At 42.5% G+C, this 23,140-nt stretch overlaps 1 protein-coding gene across 1 annotated transcript in view; it reads right to left on the reverse strand.

Annotated features, from left to right (window-relative positions):
- The window catches only part of CAT (catalase), a gene marked incomplete at its 5' end in the record, with an annotated part of 36,286 nt that extends 20,397 nt beyond the window's left edge, over positions 1–15,889 (reverse strand). Inside the window, 3 exon segments of the mRNA XM_044929272.2 lie at positions 865–975; positions 2,395–2,566; positions 15,717–15,889. Coding sequence (XP_044785207.1) covers positions 865–975; positions 2,395–2,566; positions 15,717–15,782 — 349 coding nt within the window.
- Between the last annotated feature and the right edge of the window lie 7,251 nt (positions 15,890–23,140).

Raw genomic sequence — 23,140 nt, forward strand, 5'->3', positions numbered from 1 at the left:
ATTAGCTGAGAGAAATAAGAAAGTATATATAATAACAGCTGAAAATATCATCCATTTAATGTAATAAGATAGCTTTGTTCAAGCAGGTAATTAAAATTTAAATTAAAATAAGGGACGATAGCTTTGTTCAAACAGGTAATTAAAAATTGAAGTAAAATAAGAGAAGAGAATAATTATGAAGATTAAGGCAGTGACCAAAGAGAATAAGCAAGTTGTCAAAAGTATGAGGTTAATAGTAAGAAAATGAGTCAAGACAGAAATTTTTATCCTTAATTTCATTTCCTTTTGCATTTCACAGAATTATAAAAATGCACAAACACAGACTCATGCAGAGGCAGAATTAATCAGGCATTGTGGTATGCTGAGATGCAATTTGATAGCTCTATCTCTGACTAGCTCTGTAACGTAAGAAAAATCACTCTCTCAGAAACAGAAATAACCCCACCATGCAAAGCATTAATACATCTACAGATTATAAGCAGGATCAGTACAACACCAACCATGGGTGGCACAGAGTTAACCCTCAATAAAGGGCAGTTGTTCTCATGACTGTGGAGTAACACTACCACTTCATGTTCCATTTGAGGCAACCGCTCATAGGAAAAACTCTTTCTAAATGCCACAGGGTTGCAGGCGTGAGCTCTGCACAAGCATGATTTCCTAAGACCTCTCAACAAACAGAATTATAATTAACTTTCTACATGTCTTAAAATATTTTTTCTACTGTAAAATGTTGCTATACTTTGGAGAAGTGCTTGTTTCCTATTGTCTGGTAAGTTTTTTCTGGAAACTAAGCTATAAATGCCTCAGATAAAACACAGAGTTGAGTCAAGCAACACCAGTAATGCAAACAGAGCAACTTACCAACAGTGGAGAAGCGAACTGCAATGGGCGTCCTCTTTCCAATATGCTCAAACACCTTCGCCTTGGAGTATCTGGTAATGTCATGTGTGACCTCAAAGTAGCCAAAAGCCCCTAAGGAGAAAGACACAGAAATTGGCATCACAAGACTATCACTCAGGTCACCAGGCCCGCAACAGGTATCTGGGTGACAACAGAAACCGGTGATTTAGCACTGGCCTTCTGGGAGCTTCCAATGATGAGAGAAGGGGAGATAACCAAACATAAAATGATGAGAGCAAAATGCAAAGCCCTACGTCACTCGGGGCTAAGCTGAGAGCTACAGAGCCGGAGCCAAAGAGAAGTGGAGCCAGAAGGAACTAGTCAGGGTTGCTGGAAGAACACAGGGTCTGAGAGGCCCTTCAGGTACAAGTAGGATCTAGGAGAGAAAGAACAGGGGAGAGAGGAGGAGAAAACACACGGAAAGGCTGAGCACTTAGGAAGCTCGCCACAGAGCCAAACAACCACCTGAACAGCATATCAGAGGCATGACGGAAAAGCCCCACAAAATAAGCTGGAGAAGATAGAACAGGAAATAAAGAAATTGTGTCCAATACTTTGGCCACCTCATGCGAAGAGATGAGTCACTGGAAAAGACCCTGATGCTAGGAGGGATTGGGGGCAGGAGAAGAAGGGGACGACAGAGGGTGAGATGGCTGGATGGCATCACCGACTCGACGCACATGAGTCTGGGTGAACTCCGGGAGTTGGCGATGGACAAGGAGACCTGGCGTGCTGTGATTCATGGGGTCGCAAAGAGTCGGACACGACTGAGCGACTAAACTGAACTGAAACGGGAGTCCAACAAAACTTCTTCCTTTCTATCAAGTTTCTTTTTCCTATTGAGTTGTTTTTTTTTTTAAAGATTCACAATATTTAAGTAATTTATTTATTTATCGGCTGTGCCGTGCAGCCTGTGAGATCTTGGCTCCCCAACCAGGGACGGAACGCAGACCTCCTGCATTGGAAGCTTGGAGTCCTAACTACTGGACTGCCAGGGAAGTCCCTCCTTTTGAGTTTTTAGCTTTCTTTTAAATACCATCTATATCTTTTGTTTCTGTAACAAAAGCAAGATAAGAGTTTTACAGAAGTTTTGGACAAAATGGAAAAATCACTACAGCACATTTACACAGTCATTGACTTTGCACAGTTAATTCCAGTGTTTATCCAGTTAAGTGCACCATCTTAATCCAGTTATAATTACAGTATGTCTGTGTCTGTATTTCCATATTTTTCATTCTGTACTAAGCTGCATAATGGAATAAAAGGAAGATTACTTTTACTTTTAGCAAAATAAAGTATTTTACATGGAAGGTTCAATCCAGGGAAAAACCATCATTTAATTACTGACTCCTCAACTGATGGACATTTTTGCCTTTCTCCAAGGAATGAAAATTTGGCACTTCTCTTAAAGAACTCTGATCCTTTGAGAAGTAATTTTTAACCCAGGTGTTATGAAACAGTCCTTTCACAGCAAATGAACACAGCTCTCACCTGCTCCCTTGGCATGCACGACTCTCTCAGGAATTCTCTCCCGGTCAAAGTGAGCCATTTCATCAGTGAAAACCACATCCTGGACAAGAAGGGGCCCTCGGGGCCCTACCGTCAGAATATTGAGTTTGTCTCCTACTGGATTACCGCCTCCAGTGGTCAGGACATCAGGTTTCTAAGTGAACATGAGAGGAAAAGAGTGCAAGAGCATCAATACCATCACGCCCTCAATTTCCACTGTCACAGGGCACATCATTTTGCATTTTTACATCTGCTACTCAAACTCTTTTTAAATTTCCTGTGTGAAAAGTACTGAAATGCTACAAAATATGCAGCTGCCTGAAATTTATAATTGGGTCGCAGAAATTCTAAGAAATGCTAAGCAGGACGATATCTAGATAACTCACCAACTTGCTCCCCCTCTGGTCTAGGTATAGCCACCAGGCTCCACACAGGAAACCCCAGGTAGAGATCCCCCTAAAAGGGATTATATGTCATATGCGTTTAACACTGAATGTCCAAACTCATAATGAGAGATGGTCCCCAGGGAAGCTATGCCTCCACCTGCTTTACACAGATTTTCCAAATACTTCCTGACCACCAGACACGTCAAGGCGAATCACTCTGTACAGTGCAGTACGCTGCTCTCAAGCAGTACTCCAGCCATCTGCAGCATCTCTTCTCAATTCCAAAAGAAGTCACTGGCTTTTGTCATCACCGAAAATAAACAGTTACTGGTAAGATGGATTACAGTATTAATTTTCGAAAGATGCCAAATGTCTATGAGATGAGATAGGTTGTTTTACTGTAATTAAAAATTAGATCCACCCAATTTTCCCATTTCTATTATATCAGGAGCCCTTCAGCTGTCCCTTCTCTGGGGTGGGAGCAGCATTTTTAAGCCTCTCGTGATCCCAGGCAGCTTCATCTTGCTCTGTGGTCACATTCTGCTTTTGACAGCAGCCAACTGCCTCTCCCACGACCTTCCCCAGTCCTCCCCTGGCTATTAGCAAGTTAATCAACTTTTCATGTGCAAAAAAATAAACATGGCAGGGGAGGGGGGGCCAGTGGTGGGGGACTTCCCATAAAGGAGAAGCGTATGTGAGAGAACACCAAGCTCAGTGAGAGGAACGGTAAACGGGTCAGAGGGTTATTTCCATCTTTGCATCCCTAATACAGGAAGACGCTGCTGCTGAGAAATGAACGAGACCACATCACAAGACTCCTTCTTAGGACCAGGTCAGGGTGATAAAGTCAAGAATAAAGCCTACGCCCAGAGGAGGCAGATGCAGAGCCAGCTGGATGAGGGGATGAGCGAGTTGAAGGGCTAAAGAACGAGATGGGCTCGCCTCGTGACAATGCATCATGGACGCTTAACGTGGCAATGCTGGAATGCTGCCATCACTGGGCTTCCTGCCCACCCAGTGCAGGAATCTCCTCCATGACATCCATCCCCCCGAGAAATGAAACCTGGGTTTGTAGGTCAGTAACATTCAGCCTCTCTTCTAGTTCCCTGGTCTAATAGATCAACTGTCCTCTCTTTTAACACCTTTCCAAGCCAATGGATATGCAATATGTCTTTAAAACAAGTGTGGCAGGAAAAGATTCAACAGTCAGCAAGACAGAATGGAGGTCATGGTCAAAGATCAGGGAGGAAAAGACTCCTGACTTCAGGCGGTGTTTAGGGCAACATCAAAAAAGAGATACTGAATTTAAACAAAGACAGAGAGTATTCACTAGATGAAAAGAAGGACACAGTATATTCACTGAGATGGTGAAAACTAACAGAGTTAATGCAATGAAGCTTTACTAAATAAAGTAAGTGAAGGTGGAGCTGGGAAATGGACCATCAAAAGCAAAATTTTTAAAGTCATTTCTGAAAAAAAGCCAGTTCCATGCAGTAAGCATTGCAATTAACCCCAGAATAGATACAATTTGTTTTGATTTTTGTTTAAATCAAACTTCCAGCATTCTCAAACATTTAGAATAATTTTGAACCTGATGCTAGGAAAGATTAAAGGCAGGAGGAGAAAGGGAGGACAGAGGATGAAATGGTTGGATGGCATTGCCGACCCGATGGACATGAGTTTGAGCAAGCTCCGGGAGTTGGTGATGGACAGGGAAGCCTGGCGTGCTGCAGTCCGTGGGGCCGCAAAGCGTTGGACATGACTGAGTGACTAAACTGAAGTAGAAAGCAGTGAAAACCAGCCCTCCTGGGCTACAAGCAATGACAAAAGTGTCCCAGAACAGCAAGACCTGGAAGATGGTACCTGTTTAGACGAGTACAGTCAGATGAAGCCACTCCCTGCACGTGCTGAGAAAGGCAGAGGTGATGACGGGGAGGGGAGTGGTAAAGGAAGAAGGGAGAAAAAATGAAAAGCCTACCAAAGGCAGAGGCAGCAACTGTCTGGCAGTGGTGATGAGAGCAACAGGTCAGCAGACTTCAGCCAGAGGCCGGGAAAGACAGGGCAGGAGGGAAAAATAAGTGGGAGCTTGTCTGTTGATGAAGGACGTAAGAAGCAGCCACAGTGCACCTGGGTCTCATTAGTTCAACAGCCCCACGGTGGACCCCTCTGCAGGCTGGATGGCAGGCGCGGGGCGGTGGGGGAGTAGATTTAGCACTAGGGCCCCCCAGGTGACTCATTTCAAGTCACTCATTCACCAGCTGTGGTCCCTGTCCTCCCGGTCCCCACAGACCAGAGCCTGGCAGGATGTATCCCTATGACCTGCACACACAAGGGTAGAGGTCTGCCCCCTCGGAGGAGGGTAGACAGAGGGCTCCTGAGGACAGCGAGTGCCAGTAAAACCAGAATATAACCACATCCTGGAGCCCGTGCCCGTTTTTCACCAGCAGCAAACAAAAGAAACAACATCCCCAACATCCCGTGATGCAAGCTCTGAGCTTTCTCTAGGGATATGATGGAGGGCGGTTACCACTGGTCCAAAGCTAATCAGAAAGGACAAACACACAGAATCAGCACAGCTGATGGAACGGTACCTAGTTTCTAATTTCCCTTTGTAAATACCACTTCTCGAGCACTTGCCATATGAAAGGCTTTTTTTCTAGCTATCTTCTTTCAAGCCTCTCCACAACCAGTGAGAGGAATATCATTACTTGTTTAGTGGTCGATGCCACATGCTCAGAGTATTTAACTTTACGCAGATTTCTGTGTGGCAGCACACAGGAAAGCATGGAAGGGCAAAGATATGTCTGCCAACTTGCTGGTTATAGGGTTTTTGTTTTTTTAATTTTTTGGCCACTCCACGTGACATGTGGCATCTGAGTTCCCCAACAGGGACTGAACCTGTGCCCCCTGCATTGGAAGCGAAGAGTCTTAACCACTGGACTGCCAGGGAAGGGCCTGTTTTAACTCAGTGCAAGATCACTTTACAACTAGAATATTTTTAAGCACAGAAGAGTTCTTCTGTGGATAGGCAATTCTGAGAGCTCCCTCTCTGGAAAAGCAGCAGCAGTTACCTGTTAATATGTTTAACATCTTTCTGGCTGCCAATTCCTCATGACAATCGTACATGCTTCTCCCCGACCACTCTTCCTGCCCCACCCATGCCACCCCACAAGCTGGGCCAAGGGCATCTTCCTGGGCCCACAGAACAGATAATCTCATTGCCTTAGTTGCTTTGTGGTTTTTTCTCTCGAGACAGTATACTCTTTCTGCATCCAGAGCCCAGCCACAAGCGCACAACCAAGGCTGAGGATTTAACAAGGGAATGAATTAAACTATGGACCGATATGAAATGGCCAAGAAAGATTATTTCTCAAAAGGAGGAGGAGGTAACAATAGCCCATGCCTCTCCCTGCACCTTCCCTCCAAAAAAAAAAGGGAAATACCTGCACTTATAGCTTCAAATTCTTTTTTTTTAATTTTTTATTTATTTTTATTTTAGGTGATGCTGAGTTTTCATTGCTGTGCAGGGCCTTTCTCTAGTTGTGGCAAGTGGGGACAACTCTCTAGTTGTGGTACGCAGGCTTCTCATTGCTTTGGCTTCTCTGGGTGCAGAGAAAGATCTCGGCGTTCAGACTTTACGAGTTGTGGCACACGGGCTTATCTGCCTCGTCACACGTAGAATCTTCCCAGATGAGGGATGGAAGCCACGTCTCCTGTCTTGGCAGGTGGATTCCTAACCACTGGACCACCAGGGAAGTCCTGTAACTTCAAATTCTGATGAAAAATCGTGAAACAAACTTGTCATAAAAACTGCTGCAGCAATTGACAAGAAGTACTTTGGCCTGGTTTAAAGGCTAGCACCATGATTAGAAAGAAAGGCTCGAGATCAAAGTAAAATTCCACTTTGGCTTTGGTGTTTGTACTTTTTGGCTCAAACTAAGACAGGGTTGAAGAAATTTTCCTGGGAGCGGTCAAGATGGCTTTCTCTGGTGAAATATTTTGTCAACATAGTTGCCACTGGTAAGTGCCCTCTGCTCATAGTTGCCACTGGTAAGTGCCCTCTGCTCACAGAATTTCCAAGAACTCGCTATCGTAGGCTTCTTTTTTTAAACTGAAAAAGGGGGTCATACAAACTGTCCCCAGCTTTCAATCCCAGTAGAGTCATAATGTCAGCTTTATATTCTCAGAGATCAGTACAGAATATACCTAGCGTTTTCTAGCAAATCAGTGCCTACAACACACCCCGTTCAGAAAACCAAAGGTTGCCTTGGTCCTCGAGTTTCTTGGTGGGGGGTTGGCATGACAGTGCGGTGGTGTTCCGGGCCTCCTGCCCTGATGCAAGGAAGCGGGGAAACTTCCCCTGCTGGGGCAGTTTGGGAAAGGGACCCAGGCCTACACAGGGCCCACGCTCTTCCCTTTGGAAGCCAGTGGCCACAGCAGCATCTACTCCTCTGGTAGTCTCCAGAGTCAGCTAAACACAAGGCGTAAATAAATTCAAATCAGGGAAACGGTCTCAGCAGGCCCTCTTTGCCCAAACTCCTAAGCCACATTCTCCAGTTAAGCCTCAGCTTATAATGAAGACGATTCCTCCATCTCCTGTCATCCCACTGATTCTTTCTTTGCCTCTTTCTGTTTAGGTGTGAAAGGCCTTACTAGACACACTCAAGCTTCAGAACAACAAATATCAGCTTGCTCTGCGGGCACTGTTCTACACTCTACTCAGGTTATCACATTTAGTCCACCTCTCCAAGGTAAGGACTGTGATAATCTCCACTATACAGAAGAGGAAACTGAGGCGTGGAGAAGTTATACAACCGGCTCAAGGCTACCCACCTAAAATGGGGCAGAGGCAGAGTTTGAACCCAAGCAGACTGGCTCAAGGACCCAAAAGCACACACTATAGTGCTTCTCAGAACAGCACAGCTTACATCTCCTGCACATATTCTACAGGCTGGGTAACTGACATGTGTTGGTTTACACACATGTTTTATATAAATTAATTCTCACAGCAATACTGCAAGGTAAGGAGAATTGTTATCCCATTTTCAATATGAGAAACGAAAGGGGAGGGAGGTGAGGTAATCTGCCCAGCGGTCAAGCCTCAAGTTGAACCCTATTTGATTGTAAAGCCTGACCCTTCACAGGTTACTAAATCACTGTAAACTTCATTTAAAACCACCCTAAGGAAGAGACAGATGGACTTAAGAGACATATCAATCAATGCCATGTGTGAACCTTACTTGCATCTAGGATTTGAACAAAGTGTTAAAAAAAGAGAGACAATGTCAGGGTTCCTCAAGACCTCCCCCGCGTGATTCTCTAAAACTCACAGAACTCAGCATCTAGCCATCCTCAGGCCATCATTTATTATGGCATTTAGATACAAAGCAAAATAAGCAAGGAGAAGGGGCTCCTTAAGTCAGAGGAAACCAGCAGAGGCTTCCAAGAGTCCTCTGCCAGTGGAGCCACACAAGACATGCCTAATTCCCCCAGCAAGTCGTGGCAACTCACATGAACTGCTGTTCTGTAGGGGAGCTCTTAGCAGGGAGAGCTGGTGGGACAAAAATTCATTATTGAAGCTGACAGACAAAAGCTTGGAGCTTCATTATACCATCTTTTCTGTTCAGCTCCGGTTTGAAATTTTCCACAATATAAAGTGTGGGTTGTTTTTTGGTTTTTTTGTTTTTCCATGAAGAATCAAAGAGCAATGTCAAAGAAAAGAAGTAAGGGAGAAGTTGAAACAAGGGACAGAAATAAAGGGCTGCATCATGCATGAGTGGTTACCCTGGGCAGGCTCTGTGTTAAATACTCTTCCTACATCAACACATTCAGTCAAGACAAAGGACAGGCAAGTTCAGCAATGTACTCAAAATATACAACAGACCAACCAGGTGATTAACGCTGGCTTCTTCCTGGTGGTGATTCAGTCACTAAGTCGTCTCTGACTCTTGCAACTCTGCAGCCCATCATGATGGCTGTTCATGGGATTTTCCAAAAACACTGGAGTGGGCTGCCATTCACTTCTCCAGGGGATCTTCCCAACCCATGGATTGAACCCATGTCTCTTGCATTGCAGGCAGATTTTTTGCTGAGCCACAGGCTCCTGCCCAGAGATTGTCACTAGAAAACAAAGAGAATCCTAACTTCCATGCAGGTCATTTACTCCTAAATTCTGAATTCAATAGATGTGCTTTTTTTGTGTCTTAAAACATCGGAAGCATTAGAAAGTGACTCACCTCAATACCACATCACACTGAGGAGGTTCTCTAGCACAAAAATCAGTGACCTGACAACACTGGGAAACGTTGCTGACTGCCTTAAAGACTAAAAACTATGCTTTCTGGGCTCCAAGTGGTGACTTCATCACCAGGATATACTTCATCTTGTAAGCTGACTTCATGCTTAAGCCACTAGGTGCCTCAGTCAAGAACTGTTGGTCATTCGAAGTGCAAGAGGCAAGAATGAGTTCTTGTCTGACTTTACTCATTGTCTAAGTTATTCTATACCATCCACCTCTAGAAGTGCCATTCAATTAAAAAAAACTGAATAATATATAATGGGAAAAAAATGAAATCCAATAAACGTAAGAAAAAATCAAAATATGTTCTTCATTAAGAACCAAACAGGCCCTGTTGGTACTAAACAAAGTGCACTAAAGTGTCAGCGAGAGTGACAATAGGCTTGTCAACACTGTGCTAACTGCTATGGAATATGGCCTCAGGCTGACAACAATGCCCCGGGCAAGGAACAGTAAGGTCTCACCGGCAAGCCAAGAATTGCCCTTCTCTGGTAGCTCAGATGGTAAAGAATCTACCTGCAATGCAGGAGACCTGGGTTTGATCCCTGGGTTAGGAAGATCCCCTGGAGAACGGAATGGCAGCCCACTCCAGTATTCTTGCCTGGAGAATTCCATAGATAGACCCATGGAGTTGCAGAGTCAGACAAGACTGAGCGACTTTCACAAACAAGGCCGTTGGTGTCAAAGTGAAGCCTGTGAGGGCTTGAAGAAAATTAAAAAATGATTCCAAGGATCCCAGGGAAGACAACTAGTGGGGGTTTTTTTGTTGTTGTTCTTTTTTGTAGATATTAATCCAACTTTATTAGTAATCGCTTTTTTTTTTTAAGTAGGTCTGGATGAGCTCTATCAGCTTTTTTTTTTTTAACAAAATTTATTGAAACACAGCTGATTTACAGTGTTGTGTTAGTTTCAGGTATGTAGCAAAGTGATCCAGATAGATATTTTAGGTTCCTTTCCATTACTCATTATTACAAGATATTGTGTAGAGTTCCCTTATGTTGTACGGTAGGTTCTTGTTGGTTATCTGTTTTATTTATAGTAGTGTGTATATGTAATCCCAAACTCCCAATTTATCCCTCCCCCACCACTTTCCCCTTTGTTAACCACAAATTTGCTTTCTATGTCTGTGAGTCTATTTCTGTTTTATAAATAAGTTCATTTGTATAATTTATTTTTAGATTCTAGTGGACAGTTTTTATTCCAGAAAAAAAAAAAAGTTGCCTTTTACAAGGAAAATAAATGTCAGACTTGAAGATCACATGGTTGGACCCCTAAGCACAGACTGATTGAACACACCTCCTTCCTCACCCTAATGGGAAATGTCTGCTTTTCAAGCAAGGTTCTTTTGTATTATTTTGTACAAGAGGAAACACGTCCCAGTAGCTGCTCACATTTTTTTTCCTTTTCTTCTTGGTGAGCTGTCTATATTTCCAGATATGTTCAAAATACACTGCTACTGGTTTTCAATAATCAGCAAACAGAATAATCCTACCGGGAATAAAGCCTTGAAAATACACGGAATGGCTACTGAAAAAGAGGTTTTCTCTGTCTTGAAAATGACTTTACTAAATAAGTCTGACAGCACTGAGAAATGCACTAGTCCTTTACTTTTTCAAAAAAAAAGTAGGGAGTAAGAGGAGAGAAAGGCTCAAAAAATGAAGGATGACCGATCCACTAAGTAAAAGACTCCTTTACCCTTAGCAGGAGAAACGACAGCAGTCACAGCACTAGAAGGAAAATGAACAAAAAAGGTGGTTTCCACAAGAAATGCAAACACACGTGCACAAGAAGTTATTCAGTCACCTCTCTCCAGCCCCCGAATGTCGGCAACATTACGTCAATGCAGCTATTACCAAGTTTACCCTAAAAAATACATAAACCCTCAAAGGTTCTGTCTTGTGACTCATTGACAGGAATGGATGGTCTAAAACCCAACTTCTCTTCTAAGTAATTAGGAATTGTTTAAAAAGGAAAGTCTCGAAATGCTCAAATTCTCCAGTTTTTAAGGGATCAGAGGCTACCAATTACCTTAAGTTTCCCACAGGAAGAGCCAATGGCATTCTAAGCAATAAAAGTTTCCATCAAGTTCCATTCAGAGGGACCGGAAATAACCTGGAGAACCACCTCCCTCCCCTAAACCTACTTTGAGAGAAAGAAAAAGAGAGATTTTTAAGAAGATCCAAGTCATACCTATGAACGTATTTGATTTGTCACTCGCCTGTTAAATTTCACAAAGGTCCCAATTCACTTGTCAGCAATGAAATATGCCCACAAGGAGAGACGTTCCATAAATTGTTTTCATGCTCGCTGACTCGGTTCCAAAGGAGGAGACGCCCAGCACAACATTCAGCATCCGGTTTTTGAGGGAGGAGATGGCAGCGTGCCCTCCAGCAGCAGTTCCACAACTTAAAGCGCTCATAGTCCAGAACCAATGTAAACAAAGTGGGTGATGGAAGGCAAGATACTGATGCAGAACTGCCCACTTATTTTTTTAAAAAGCACTTGCCAAGCAAATGAAGATTTGAAAAAAAAAAAACAAAAACTATACTTTACCGTCATAAATTTCTAACAGAATATTTTAAAAGTCCAACATACCCTTCTGAAAGAGATTATGCCTGTCTGCTCATCACCACATCAGAAGAAAATGGCCAGAGAGATTGTCATCACATTGAAAGTATGTTTGGACACGGTGTAGAAGGGTTGGCGACCTGGGTGCAGAGGGAGACTGTCGCCCAGCCTCGCTCACAGCAGGTGCAGCCATGTGACAGGGTTCTAGACAAAAGAATGCAGGCAGAAGTGACATACACCACTTCCAGCCTGGCATCTAAACCTCCCACATACTCTCCTCCACGCTCTTAATCGTCTGTGACTAGACAGTGATATGGAGGGCAACATTAAGAAACCCTGTGTTGCCACAGGAGCATCCTCCTTCAGCCTGCAGCCTTGGGGAACTGTGGGCTGCCGAGGACTCACTACCTCCTTCTGCAACCTCAAACCATTTTGGCTAATCACATAAGAGAGAAATAAACTTCTCATAGGTTTATGCCACTATACACTTTGGGATGTATTATTACAGCATGTAGCCCATGCGTGACTGTACTTAAAACATGGGCTATGAATCAAGGATAGTAAAACAAACAATCCAATGTTTTCAAGGACAAAAGATGTGAACAAATCCATTAAAGAAATACATATGTGTGTGTTAGTCATATCTGACTCTTTCTGATCCCGTGGACTGTAGCCTGCTGGACTCCTCTGTCCATGAATTCTCCAGGCAAGAATACTGGAGTGGGTTGCCCTTTCCTCCTCCAGGGGATCTTCCTGACCCAGGGATCGAACCCAGGTCTCCTGCATTGTGGGCAGAGTCTTTAGCATCTGAGCCACCAGGGAAGAAATACTGTATACCACTGGTCAAATAGGCACATGAAAAGATGCATCACTGGTCATCAGAGCAATGCAAATATCACTTCTTATTCACCAGAAAGGCTAAACTTAAAAAGAATGACAATCCCAAAGGATGGCAGGAGGTGGACCAATGTAACTCTCAAACACTGTTGACAGAAGTGTAAAATGGTAAACCACATCAGAAGAAGGCTTAGGAATTTCTCATAAGACATTCACTTACCTTATTCACTTACTCGGCAATTCTATTCACAGGTATTTTTTAAGAGAAATAAAAGCATATGTGCACAAAAAGACTTGTATAAGACTCTTTATAGAAACTTAATTCATAACAGCCACACACAGGGAATAGTCCAGGTGCCCAACAACAGGATAAGCACACGGTGCTCTAATCAGACAATGGTGCTCTAATCAGTAATAGTACTAGTACTATTACTACTCAGCAATACATGCAATGACAGGAATGAATCCTAAAACATTTTTTTTTAATCTTAAAACATATTTGCTGAATGAAAGCAGCGTTACACAAAAAGTACCTAAATCAATGGTTAAAAAGCAAAATCATCAGTGGTTGCCTGGAGCAGGACTGCAGGAGAAGCAGGGAAAGATGGAAAACAGCACGAGGGAACATTCCAGGGTGATGAGAATCTTCTACATCTTGATAAAAGAACCAGATTCACAGGTGTTTATCAAAAAGCACAGATTGGTGCACTTCATATTTGTATATTTTTGTATATAAATTTTGCCTTAAAAACATAAATAAACAATGAATTCTCGTAATTTGCATCAAGTCTACTGATGTCTACAACATACTCTGAAGTGCCCCTCCAAAACATAGGTTAAGGGATGTATGAAGGGACAGACAGATATGGAATAACATGTTAAAAGAAATTTTTTAAAATGTCGTAGGTATACAGGCATATACTACACAATTTTTCTCATTTTTCTGAATGTTTGAAAATTTTCCAAAGAAAGCATTGGGAAATTACAAAGGGTATGTGACAGATGCAAAATTCCTTTGGGAAGTGGGCAGTCTCCTCATAAAAATAAGCAGTTTCCACTCAGAGCAGCTCAGGTAAGGAAAAACAAGATGCCAATGTGACTGCCAATCAGGACAATGTGAACAGTGCACTGTGATGCATGAACAGAGGAGACAGAAGTATTTCAACTAGGAGTGCCCAGATTATAGATGCGCTTTGCAGGCCAGCTGTTTCTCACATGGGTGACCATGTAGGGCAAGTCACCAGCAAGATCTTAATGATTTAACAACAGTTAATAATTCTCCCAAACAGTGACAAGGCAAGCTAGTCTCAACGGAGTCCTTTCAAAAGAATGAATTTTGTTTTATGAGAATCTCATTTGCCCATATTGTTTCCAATTCACCGAGTATTCATGAACACCTCCATGTGAACCAAGATGCAGCAACCACTGGGTATACAGAGAGTCCTGGCTCTAGGAAGCAGAGTTCTAATCTTGACTCTGCCACTGACTAGCCACTTGTCCTTGACTGATAAGATGCTAAGTCTCTCTGGTTCACTTTGCCTAAGAACTCATGAAAAGCCAAATCCCCTAGTAGCACATAATAAGGAACAAAATGAGAAAAGAGATTTTCCAGGCCCTTTAAAGAGAATGGTAGCCTTCTCACAAACAGGGAACTACAAGGTAATCCATGAGCACTCAGCATTAATCCTAGTTCATGAACACTAACCCGGTTTTAAGGAAGAGCACTAAACGAGTACTCTGTCACTACCTAGACAGGTGGCATGAGGTGGAAGGGAGGTTCAGGAGGGAAGGCAGATATGTTTGCCTACGGCTGATTCATGTTGATGTATGGTAGAAACCAAGACAATATCGTAAAGCAATTAACCTCCAATTAAAAATAAATTTTAAAAAGAAGAAAGAGCACTAGACAAGATGAGGAAAGCATGACTCTAGTCCTCTCTCTGCCATTAACCAGCCGCCATGGGAACTGGGCAAGTCCTGAACACTCTCTAGGCCAATTTGACAAAAGAAGACTCAAAACAGAAGTGCTCCCATCCCACCCAACCTGCTCAGAGATGCCCTTGAATGCTCTACATCCTAGGGGTACAGGCCAGGAATGACTGGCCAACCACTATAGGGCTGAATTCCTACTCAGCTGTAAAGCTCTTGTTCAGATGTCACCTGCTTTGAGAAGCCTGCCAACTGGGTCAGTCACTCCCTTTACACTCAGCAGATAACCTATATTAGTGCCCTGGCCACGTTGGAAGGTAACCATCTATTTACCTGTCTTGTCTCCCAAACTTGACTTTGAGCTTTCAGCCTCACTGGAATTTGTTCCACTTGCCCCAGCACTGTGCCTAGCACATGTTGGCACTCAAAGCATAGGTGTAAATAAATGCATTAATTAATCACTAAGGTCACTTTTAGCTCTAAAATGCTAGACGATGTTTTTAAGTGCAAAAGAAATCATGGGTGTACATATCTTTTTATTTAGCTGTTTAATGCTGTATGTGCGCTTCCCTGGATGCCCAGATGGTAAAGAATCTGCCTGCAACACAGGAGACCTGGGTTACATCCCTGGTTCGGGAAGATCCCCTGGAGAAGGGAATGGCAACCCACTCCAGCATTCTTGCCTGGATAATTCCATGGACAGAACAGTCTGTCTGTGGGCTATAGTTCATGGGATTACAGAGAGTCGGACACGACTGAGCAACTAACACACAAACAACGCTTTATGTTCAATGCTGGGGACATGGAGATGATAAAAGTCGTTCCCTGCCCCCAAGACACCCCGCACCCCAAATACGAAAGCTGGTAGTTATTGTTTGAGCCAGGGCAAAGCTAGAGCCTGCTCCCACGTCCCCCGTCACTTCCTTTCTTGCAGCTGCAGCTCTCTGCCTCTTTCCCCATAAGCCTTCACTGCTGCCTCAAACTGCAACCTCTGTCCCAGCTGGCAAAGGCGCAAAACTGTAAGTCAACCACCCACGACCTGCAGCCTACCACAAACCCTGCAGGACCGCTGCCCCCGGGCCCAGAACCCTCTCCCCTCCCGCCCACGAATGTAACAGCCCAACCAGACCGAAAGGAAGCACACAAACACCCCTAACCTCCCCCGCGATCGGTGGTACAGCCCTCCCTCCCCAGAACCTCCGCGCTGTGGCAGCAGGGGCCGTTACTCGAGGACACCCTGCTTCCTACGCGGACCGTAGGGCAGGCTCGGAGAGCGCAGGGTGTACCTGCGCGGCCCTCTGCTCCTTCCAGTGTTTCATCTGGTCGCTGGCTGGATCCCGGTTGTCCGCCATGGTGTCTGAGTGGCGCTGCAGAACTTTGCAGGTGGGCCCGGCTCACGCGTCTCCAGCGCCGCAGCTGAAATAGGCGACTTCAGACTCCGCCACTCAGCTCCGCCCCCCTCGTCCCGCCCCTTCGGCAGGACCGCCACCTGATTGGCCGCTTGAGCTCCAGGCGGAATGGGATTGGAAGCCAAGTAGGGGCGGGGCTGAGGAGCAGGGACTCCGGGAGAGAAGAGGCTGGGGAGAGATAGGAAAAGGAACGGCACCTCCTCACCTCCGACCCGCAAACGCCCGATTAACTAATTTGGGGTTGGACCCCGCGTACTCGGATGTGACTGTCTCCTCGGCTTATCAGTATCCTTCAGGGTGCCCTGGGAGGTGGCGGTTGGTGGCCTGCCAGTTTTTTTGAGGGAATGCTTAGGCCCTGCTGGGTGGGGCTTTGAACTCTGTTGACATGCTTTCAGCTCTTAAAAAACAGAGAGAAAGAAATCCACTCCTGTATAAAATAAAAAGCTTTTAAAAATAAAAATAAAAAACAGAAAAGCGAAATATTTGCAAGTTCTAAATCTTAGTAGTCTAAAATACGCAGGACAAAAACTCAGTCCCTTAGATTCCCTTTTTGGTTTAGAGTGTCTGCTTTGTGCTGGACACTGCTGATGGTTGCCAAACTCGACCACTTAATCTTCACAACAAAAAGAATATAAAGGTCAGTGCAGTCTCCCCATCATGACAGAGAATAAACAAGCATGAAGAGGTTGGCTTGCTCCTGATGTAGAATAATTAACTAAGTTAAATAAGATGTCCAAACCCAGTATTTATTAACAGAAATGCTGCCTTAGAGTTTAGAAAATGTCTTCCCTAAGACAATGTAACTAATTTTTGAGGTGTTTGAGCAATGCATTTTAATAAGTGAAATAACAATATATTTTGTGATATTCCAGAGAAAATTGTTCAAGAGTTCAACAGTACAAAAATGGCTTATTCTATGAAAATACCTTCAATTGGTGTTTTACTCTTGTCAAGACATTTAAATTAGGTAAAGTGTGAAAAAAGACTTGGTTATACCCAGCTAGAGAGATTGTCTACAAAGTCTGAGACTTGGCATAATAAATAAAGCTGGGGAGAAATGGTCCTCCCAGACCTCAACAGGGATCTGTACTCCTACAACTTCTCATCCTGAGGCCACGTTATAGATCTTTTCTTCCTCTGTGTGAACCTCCCACTCATAGGGCATCAACATTTGTTCTTCGGATCTTCCCTTCCTCTAGTCGTTTCCATCCTCTTGTGGTCAGGAGTTGCCTTATTCCAGATAGGCTGCCATTCTTTTCTTTTATTTCCGGTTCATATCACTTTTTATACTTGAGCTTGGTCTTGGAAATGTTCGCATACTCTTGGGAGTCCAGTTCAGTCACATTTGTATGAAAAAAGGATTTTTGTGGTTAGAACTGGTAATCTAACCACTGTCTATAACATTATTAGCATGGGAATAAGTCTTTCAAGCTTAAATTAAGTAGAAGGAGCATGGGAATAAGTCTTTCAAGCTTAAATTAAGTAGAAGGAGCTAGGGAGGGCCACCAAAAATTTTTTGCCAAGTCGCGTTATGATCATTGGACCTATTAAAAGACCCTAAGGAAGAAAAGAAAACACAGTACCCATACAGAACTTTCAAGTGTTTATGTACATGATTTATGGAATGATGTGCGTGATTCCTCCAGTGGTTCTGTGTAAATCTCATCTCCTGTACTTGCTGATTTATGTGTCTCCTTGTTAAAGGCCCTTTGTTTCCTGGGCCTCAGCTGCTTAGTGGTAGGACTTTTCTTTTTCTTTTGGCTGGACCACATGGCCTTAGTTCCCCAACCAGAGACAGTGTCTTAAAGTGGTAGGACTTTTGATTCTTTCTCGTTTTCACTGGGAATTGGATCAAATGCAATCTCTCTCCAGGTCATCACTTTGCTCATCTGCTTCTCTTGAAAAACAGGCATTTTGTTTGTTTGTTTGCTACTCCAGATTTACTCTCCATCCTTCTTGACTCTAATCTGTACTCCAGAAATTTTGATTTTTATCATCCGCTTGGCCCCACAATACCCTGCCTTCTTGTTGAATTCGGCCAGTGGTGGGCTGGCGTGAGATCAGAGCTTAGGCAGAAAGAGGGACCAAGTTATGCGTTACATTAGCACCAAAGTTGGATTTACCACAAAGTTAATGAAGCTTAATTTTAGAGTTCCTCACCTACACATGTTCCTTCCAAACTTTTGGGAGGAGTCCTCACAAAGTGCTTATGTGCACTTTTGTGAGTCTTCATACAATGAGTGAGGTATTTAACCACAATTGATATAACCATCATCTTTTCAAATCCAAATTCCCCTTCACCACCTTACCTTTCTTATCATGTGTCATTGGAGTGACTGTGGTTATTTTTGGCATCCTGCTAAGGAGACATTTTTGTTGGAGATTATTTACTTGAGTTTAGTGGAATACAGTTGACTTGCAGTCTCTTCCGTGTGTAGTTAGTAATTGTTCATAAAGTTTTGCAAGCTAGAGCGTGGCAGAGTTATGTCTGACTCTGACACCAAGTATCTCTGTAGCCTTTCCTCTGTTTGGCGAGCATCACTGAGCCTTTGATTTCTCTTTCTAATGCACAGAAACCCATGCTCAGCCTCTTGCCAACATCTGACCCTCTTTTCTCACCTCGCCTATAAAACTCCAGCACTTTGTTGTCTTGTCACTTGGTTTTATCTCCCATCACTGCCTTACCTGTCCTCCTCACTCCACTAAGCTAAAGCTTTTTTTTTTTTTTTTGGCCTTCCTGCATGGCTTTCAGGATCTTAGTCCTCTGACCAGGGATTGAACCCAGGCTGCGGCAGTGAAAGTGTGGAATCCTAACTACTCGATCACCAGGGAATATCCTATAATTCATCAATTTTAAATGACATTATCAGTAGTAAGGTATAAAGTCAAAATGAAAGTTTTCTAAACTATAAATAACAAACACAAATTTTGGAAAACTATGCTAGAAGGAAGATTGAATTACCTTTCTATTCTCTCTATTGAAAATTTTTACCTCTTTTGGTGATCAAAAAGTATGCACTCAAAATGAAAAAAAAAAAGTATTTTAGAGATATGTCAGGCTGTTAATAAAGTATTATGCTTTGGGGGGGTGGGATTTTGTAATGTTTTTATGGTACTTTTTTGATTATTCAAGTTTGTAAGTTGTGATTTTTTTACCATTGTAAACAAAGATTGATTTTTATACTTAAGTGTGTGTTCTTTTCCTTATAGAGATAGTGAAAATTATACATATAAGCTTCGAATCCCACAAAATTGGGATCCACTCTTAGCAAGCTCACTGCCTGCCTACCCTGCCATGATTCCTTGATTTCTTGGAAGCAGCCATGTCCTATAGCTATAGGTATAATTGGTTCCAAAAACCACTCTTTTTCTTTGCCTCTTCAGAAGCAAGAATGGCACACAGGCTACTTGCAGTCACAGATGCTTCCCCCTTTTTATATACTCCTTTCATGAAAATTTCCACAGTTGTCCCTTCAGAGTGTGCTGTTTTTTTCAGGGGTTCTGACTGATACAACGCATAAAAAGCAAAACAATGTGATGCATTTTATCTTATTTTATTTTTAAATTTTTTTTTATTCAAGCACAGTTGATTTACAATGCTGTATTACTTTCAGGTGTACAGAAAAGTAATGTAAATAATTGATATATATATGAGTGATATGTCACTCAGTCATGTCCAGCTCTTTGCAACCCCAGGGACTGTAGCCTGCCAGGCTCCTCCATCCATGGCATTTTCCAGGCAAGAATACTGGAGTGGGTTGTCATTTCCTTCTCCCAGGGATCTTCCCCACCCAGGGATCGAACCCGGGTCTCCCAAGTTGCGGGCAGGCTCCTTACCATCTGAGCCACCAGGGAAGTCCTTTATATACATATATATATATATATATATATATATATATATATATATTTCTTTTTCAGGTTCTTTTCCCATATAGGTTATTACAAAATATTGAGTATAGTTCCCTGTGCTATACAGTAGGTCTTTATTGGTTTTCTGTTTTATATATAGTAGTGTATGAATATTAATCCCAGCCTTCTAATTTATCCCTACCCATCCCTTTCCCCTTTCCCCTTTGGTAGCCATCAGTTTGTTTTCTACGTGAGTCTACTTCTGTTTTGTAAATAAATTCATTGGAATCATTTTGTTTTAGATTCCCCATATAAACAATATCATTTGATATTTGTCTTTGTCTGGCTTATTTCAGTGTGATTCAATTTAAAGGACACTTTCATAAAAAAAAGAAAAGGATTTCTGGAGACATTACAGTCCTGTATTGCTCAATACTTATCCAACCAGCATGGTGTCCAGCTTTTGACCTTAGCACCCATTTACATGTTTAAAAATTATTGAGGACTCCAAAGAGCTTTCTTTTGTTAATGTTGGAAATATATATGTGTATATGATTAGAAATTATAACTGATAAATTTTAAATATTTAAATATTATTTTAAAATAAAAACAATAAGCCCAATATATGTTAACGTAAATGACATATTGTTGTAAAAAATAACCATATTTTCAAAAAATTAGAATATGTTTTACATTTTTGCAAATCCTTTAATGTCTGGTATAGAAGACAAGTGGATTCTCATATCTGCTGTTACATGCCGTCTGGTGCAATATCAGATTATGTAAATTTTGGAGTACTCTCCTGTACACCCATGAGAGAATGACAGTGAAAAAGGCAAATGACATCTTAGTATTATTAAGATCATTTCAACCTCATTGACCCCCTGACAGGGCCCTCAAGGATCAACAGAAATTTCTGGACCACATATTGAGAATCACTGGTAAAGAAAAATGGACTCTTATTTGGAAATCAAAATCCTTGGGTTTTATTTCTAACATCTCCTAGCATTGTGGTCTGCAGTAAATCAGTATTTAACTTTTTTAGAATATGGTTTCCACGTCTACTAAGTGAAACATCCACACAGAAAAACCAAGACTATTACTAATATCAAGATTCTTCAATTTGTGACTTGTTTATGAAAAGAAATAATAGCTGTCTTCAAGTCACTTCAGAAGATAGCTAATGAGATGTCAGTAAGGTCCAGGTTAATACTCATGGAAGCCAAGTTCCATGGTGTTGAACCTCACTTCTGAAGGCACATATCAGGAAAATAAAGAAGGAAAAAAATTATAATATGTCTAATTATGACTTACTTTTTGATAAAACAGTAAGTATATTGGAACTCTCAATCTCAATGCTGCCAAACATCATTTAAGATAGGGTGTGATTATGAGGTAAGCTTCTTGGGGAAATTACAGCAATAGCTTCCAACTTCCATTGACTAGGAACAGAAAGAATTGCAAATATGTGACCAACCTCAAAGATATTTGACACGAATGTTTTAAGCTCGAAAACAGAAAAATGTGGACAAAACAGTATTATTAAATACTGATGGCAGAAGCTCTCATATTTTTGAGAACTGAGTTTAGGAAAAACAACCCCTCCACTGCTTACTGGCTGAGCTGAACTAAGGGCAGCGTTGGCTTTTGTAACTCTCCCCACCCTCTCTGGAGCATGACCAGCCCACTGGGCAGCTTTATTATAGAACATCAAGTTAAACTGGCTCACTGGGGGGTGGAGCTGAGGCGGCACTTTTTCAGCCTGAGAGGAGCGTGTACCAGGGACACATCCCTGCCTTTCCTTAATTCTTCCTGGGCCTTGGTCTTATATCTGACCGCCCCCCCAAACCCCGAATCTGCCACTGGCATGCAGGTGGTGATGGCAATAGGAGCCAGGGGGAAGGAGCAAGAAAGAGTGTCAGAATGCACTGGAGAAGTCAGTTATTGTTAGGAGGGGCAACTTTAATACAATAGACATCTGTTCCATTGAGAAAAGACCTTTGTTTAATGTATGGAGCTTGTGGTATAAGTCATAAAATGATCTAAGCTGTATATGGTAGGCTGGAATATTAAAATCCTTATCCCTTACATCAATGAAAGCTGTCACTGAAGAATTTAGTCCCCTTTGTAGTTCCCCCAAATGTGCACCAATTATTAATTTTTAGATTTATAGCTTTAGAACTGTCAGTAGAGCTAGCTCTGAATTGAAAATAAAAATCTGCCTGCTAGTAAGCCCTCAGCTGTTTAACACTCAACAGGTTTTTATTGGGTATCAATAAAACCTACACAGGCTCTGGGGTTCAGTAGTCTATAAATTATCATGGTCCCTGCCCTATGGACCGACCCTATCTTCTAATCTTTCTCAAGTTAGCAAGATCACAGTTTCAGGAATTAGTTAACTCACTGTTCTGAAAAGACAACCGGCTGAGTTGGAAGGAATTATCCAACCTCTCATTTCAGTTCAGTTCAGTCGCTCAGTCCTGTCCGACTCTTTGCGACCCCATGAATCACAGCACGCCAGGCCTCCCTGTCCATCACCAACTCCCAGAGTTCACTCAAACTCATGTGCATCGAGTCGGTGATGCCATCCAGCCATATCATCTGTCAACCCCTTCTCCTCCTGCCCCCAATCCCTCCCATCATCAGAGTCTTTTCCAATGAGTCAGCTCTTCGCATGAAGTGGCCAAAGTACTGGAGTTTCAGCTTTAGCATCATTCCTTCCAAAGAATACCCAGGCCTGATCTCCTTCAGAATGGACTGGTTGGATCTCCTTGCAGTCCAAGGGACTCTCAAGAGTCTTCTCCAACACCATAGTTCAAAAGCATCAATTCTTGAGTGCTCAGCTTTCTTCACAGTCCAACTCTCACATCCATACATGACCACTGGAAAAACCATAGCCTTGACTAGATGGACCTTTGTTGGCAAAGTAATGTCTCTGCTTTTTAAAATGCTATCTAGGTTGGTCATAACTTTCCTTCCAAGGAGTAAGTGTCTTTTAATTTCATGGCTGGAATCACCATCTGCAGTAATTTTGGAGCCCAAAAAAATAAAGTCTGACACTGTTTCCACTGTTTCCCCATCTATTTCCCATGAAGTGATGGAACCAGATGCCATGATCTTCGTTTTCTGAATGTTGAGCTTTAAGCCAACTTTTTCACTCTCCTCTTTCACTTCATCAAGAGGCTTTTCAGTCCCTCTTCACTTTCTGCCATAAGGGTGGTGTCATCTGCATATCTGAGGTTATTGATATTTCTCCCGGCAATCTTGATTCCAGCTTGTGCTTCTTCCAGCCCAGTGTTTCTCATGATGTACTCTGCACTTAAGTTAAATAAGCAGGGTGACAATCCAACCTCTACACATTAGCAATTTTAAAATAAGGGGTTAAAATCCAAAACGCATAAGGAATCCTACCACTCAATAGCAAAAAACAAACAAAACCCAAATAAGCAAAT

Source organism: Bubalus bubalis, chromosome 16, assembly GCF_019923935.1.
Source record: "Bubalus bubalis isolate 160015118507 breed Murrah chromosome 16, NDDB_SH_1, whole genome shotgun sequence".
Classification (NCBI taxonomy): Eukaryota; Metazoa; Chordata; class Mammalia; order Artiodactyla; family Bovidae; genus Bubalus; species Bubalus bubalis.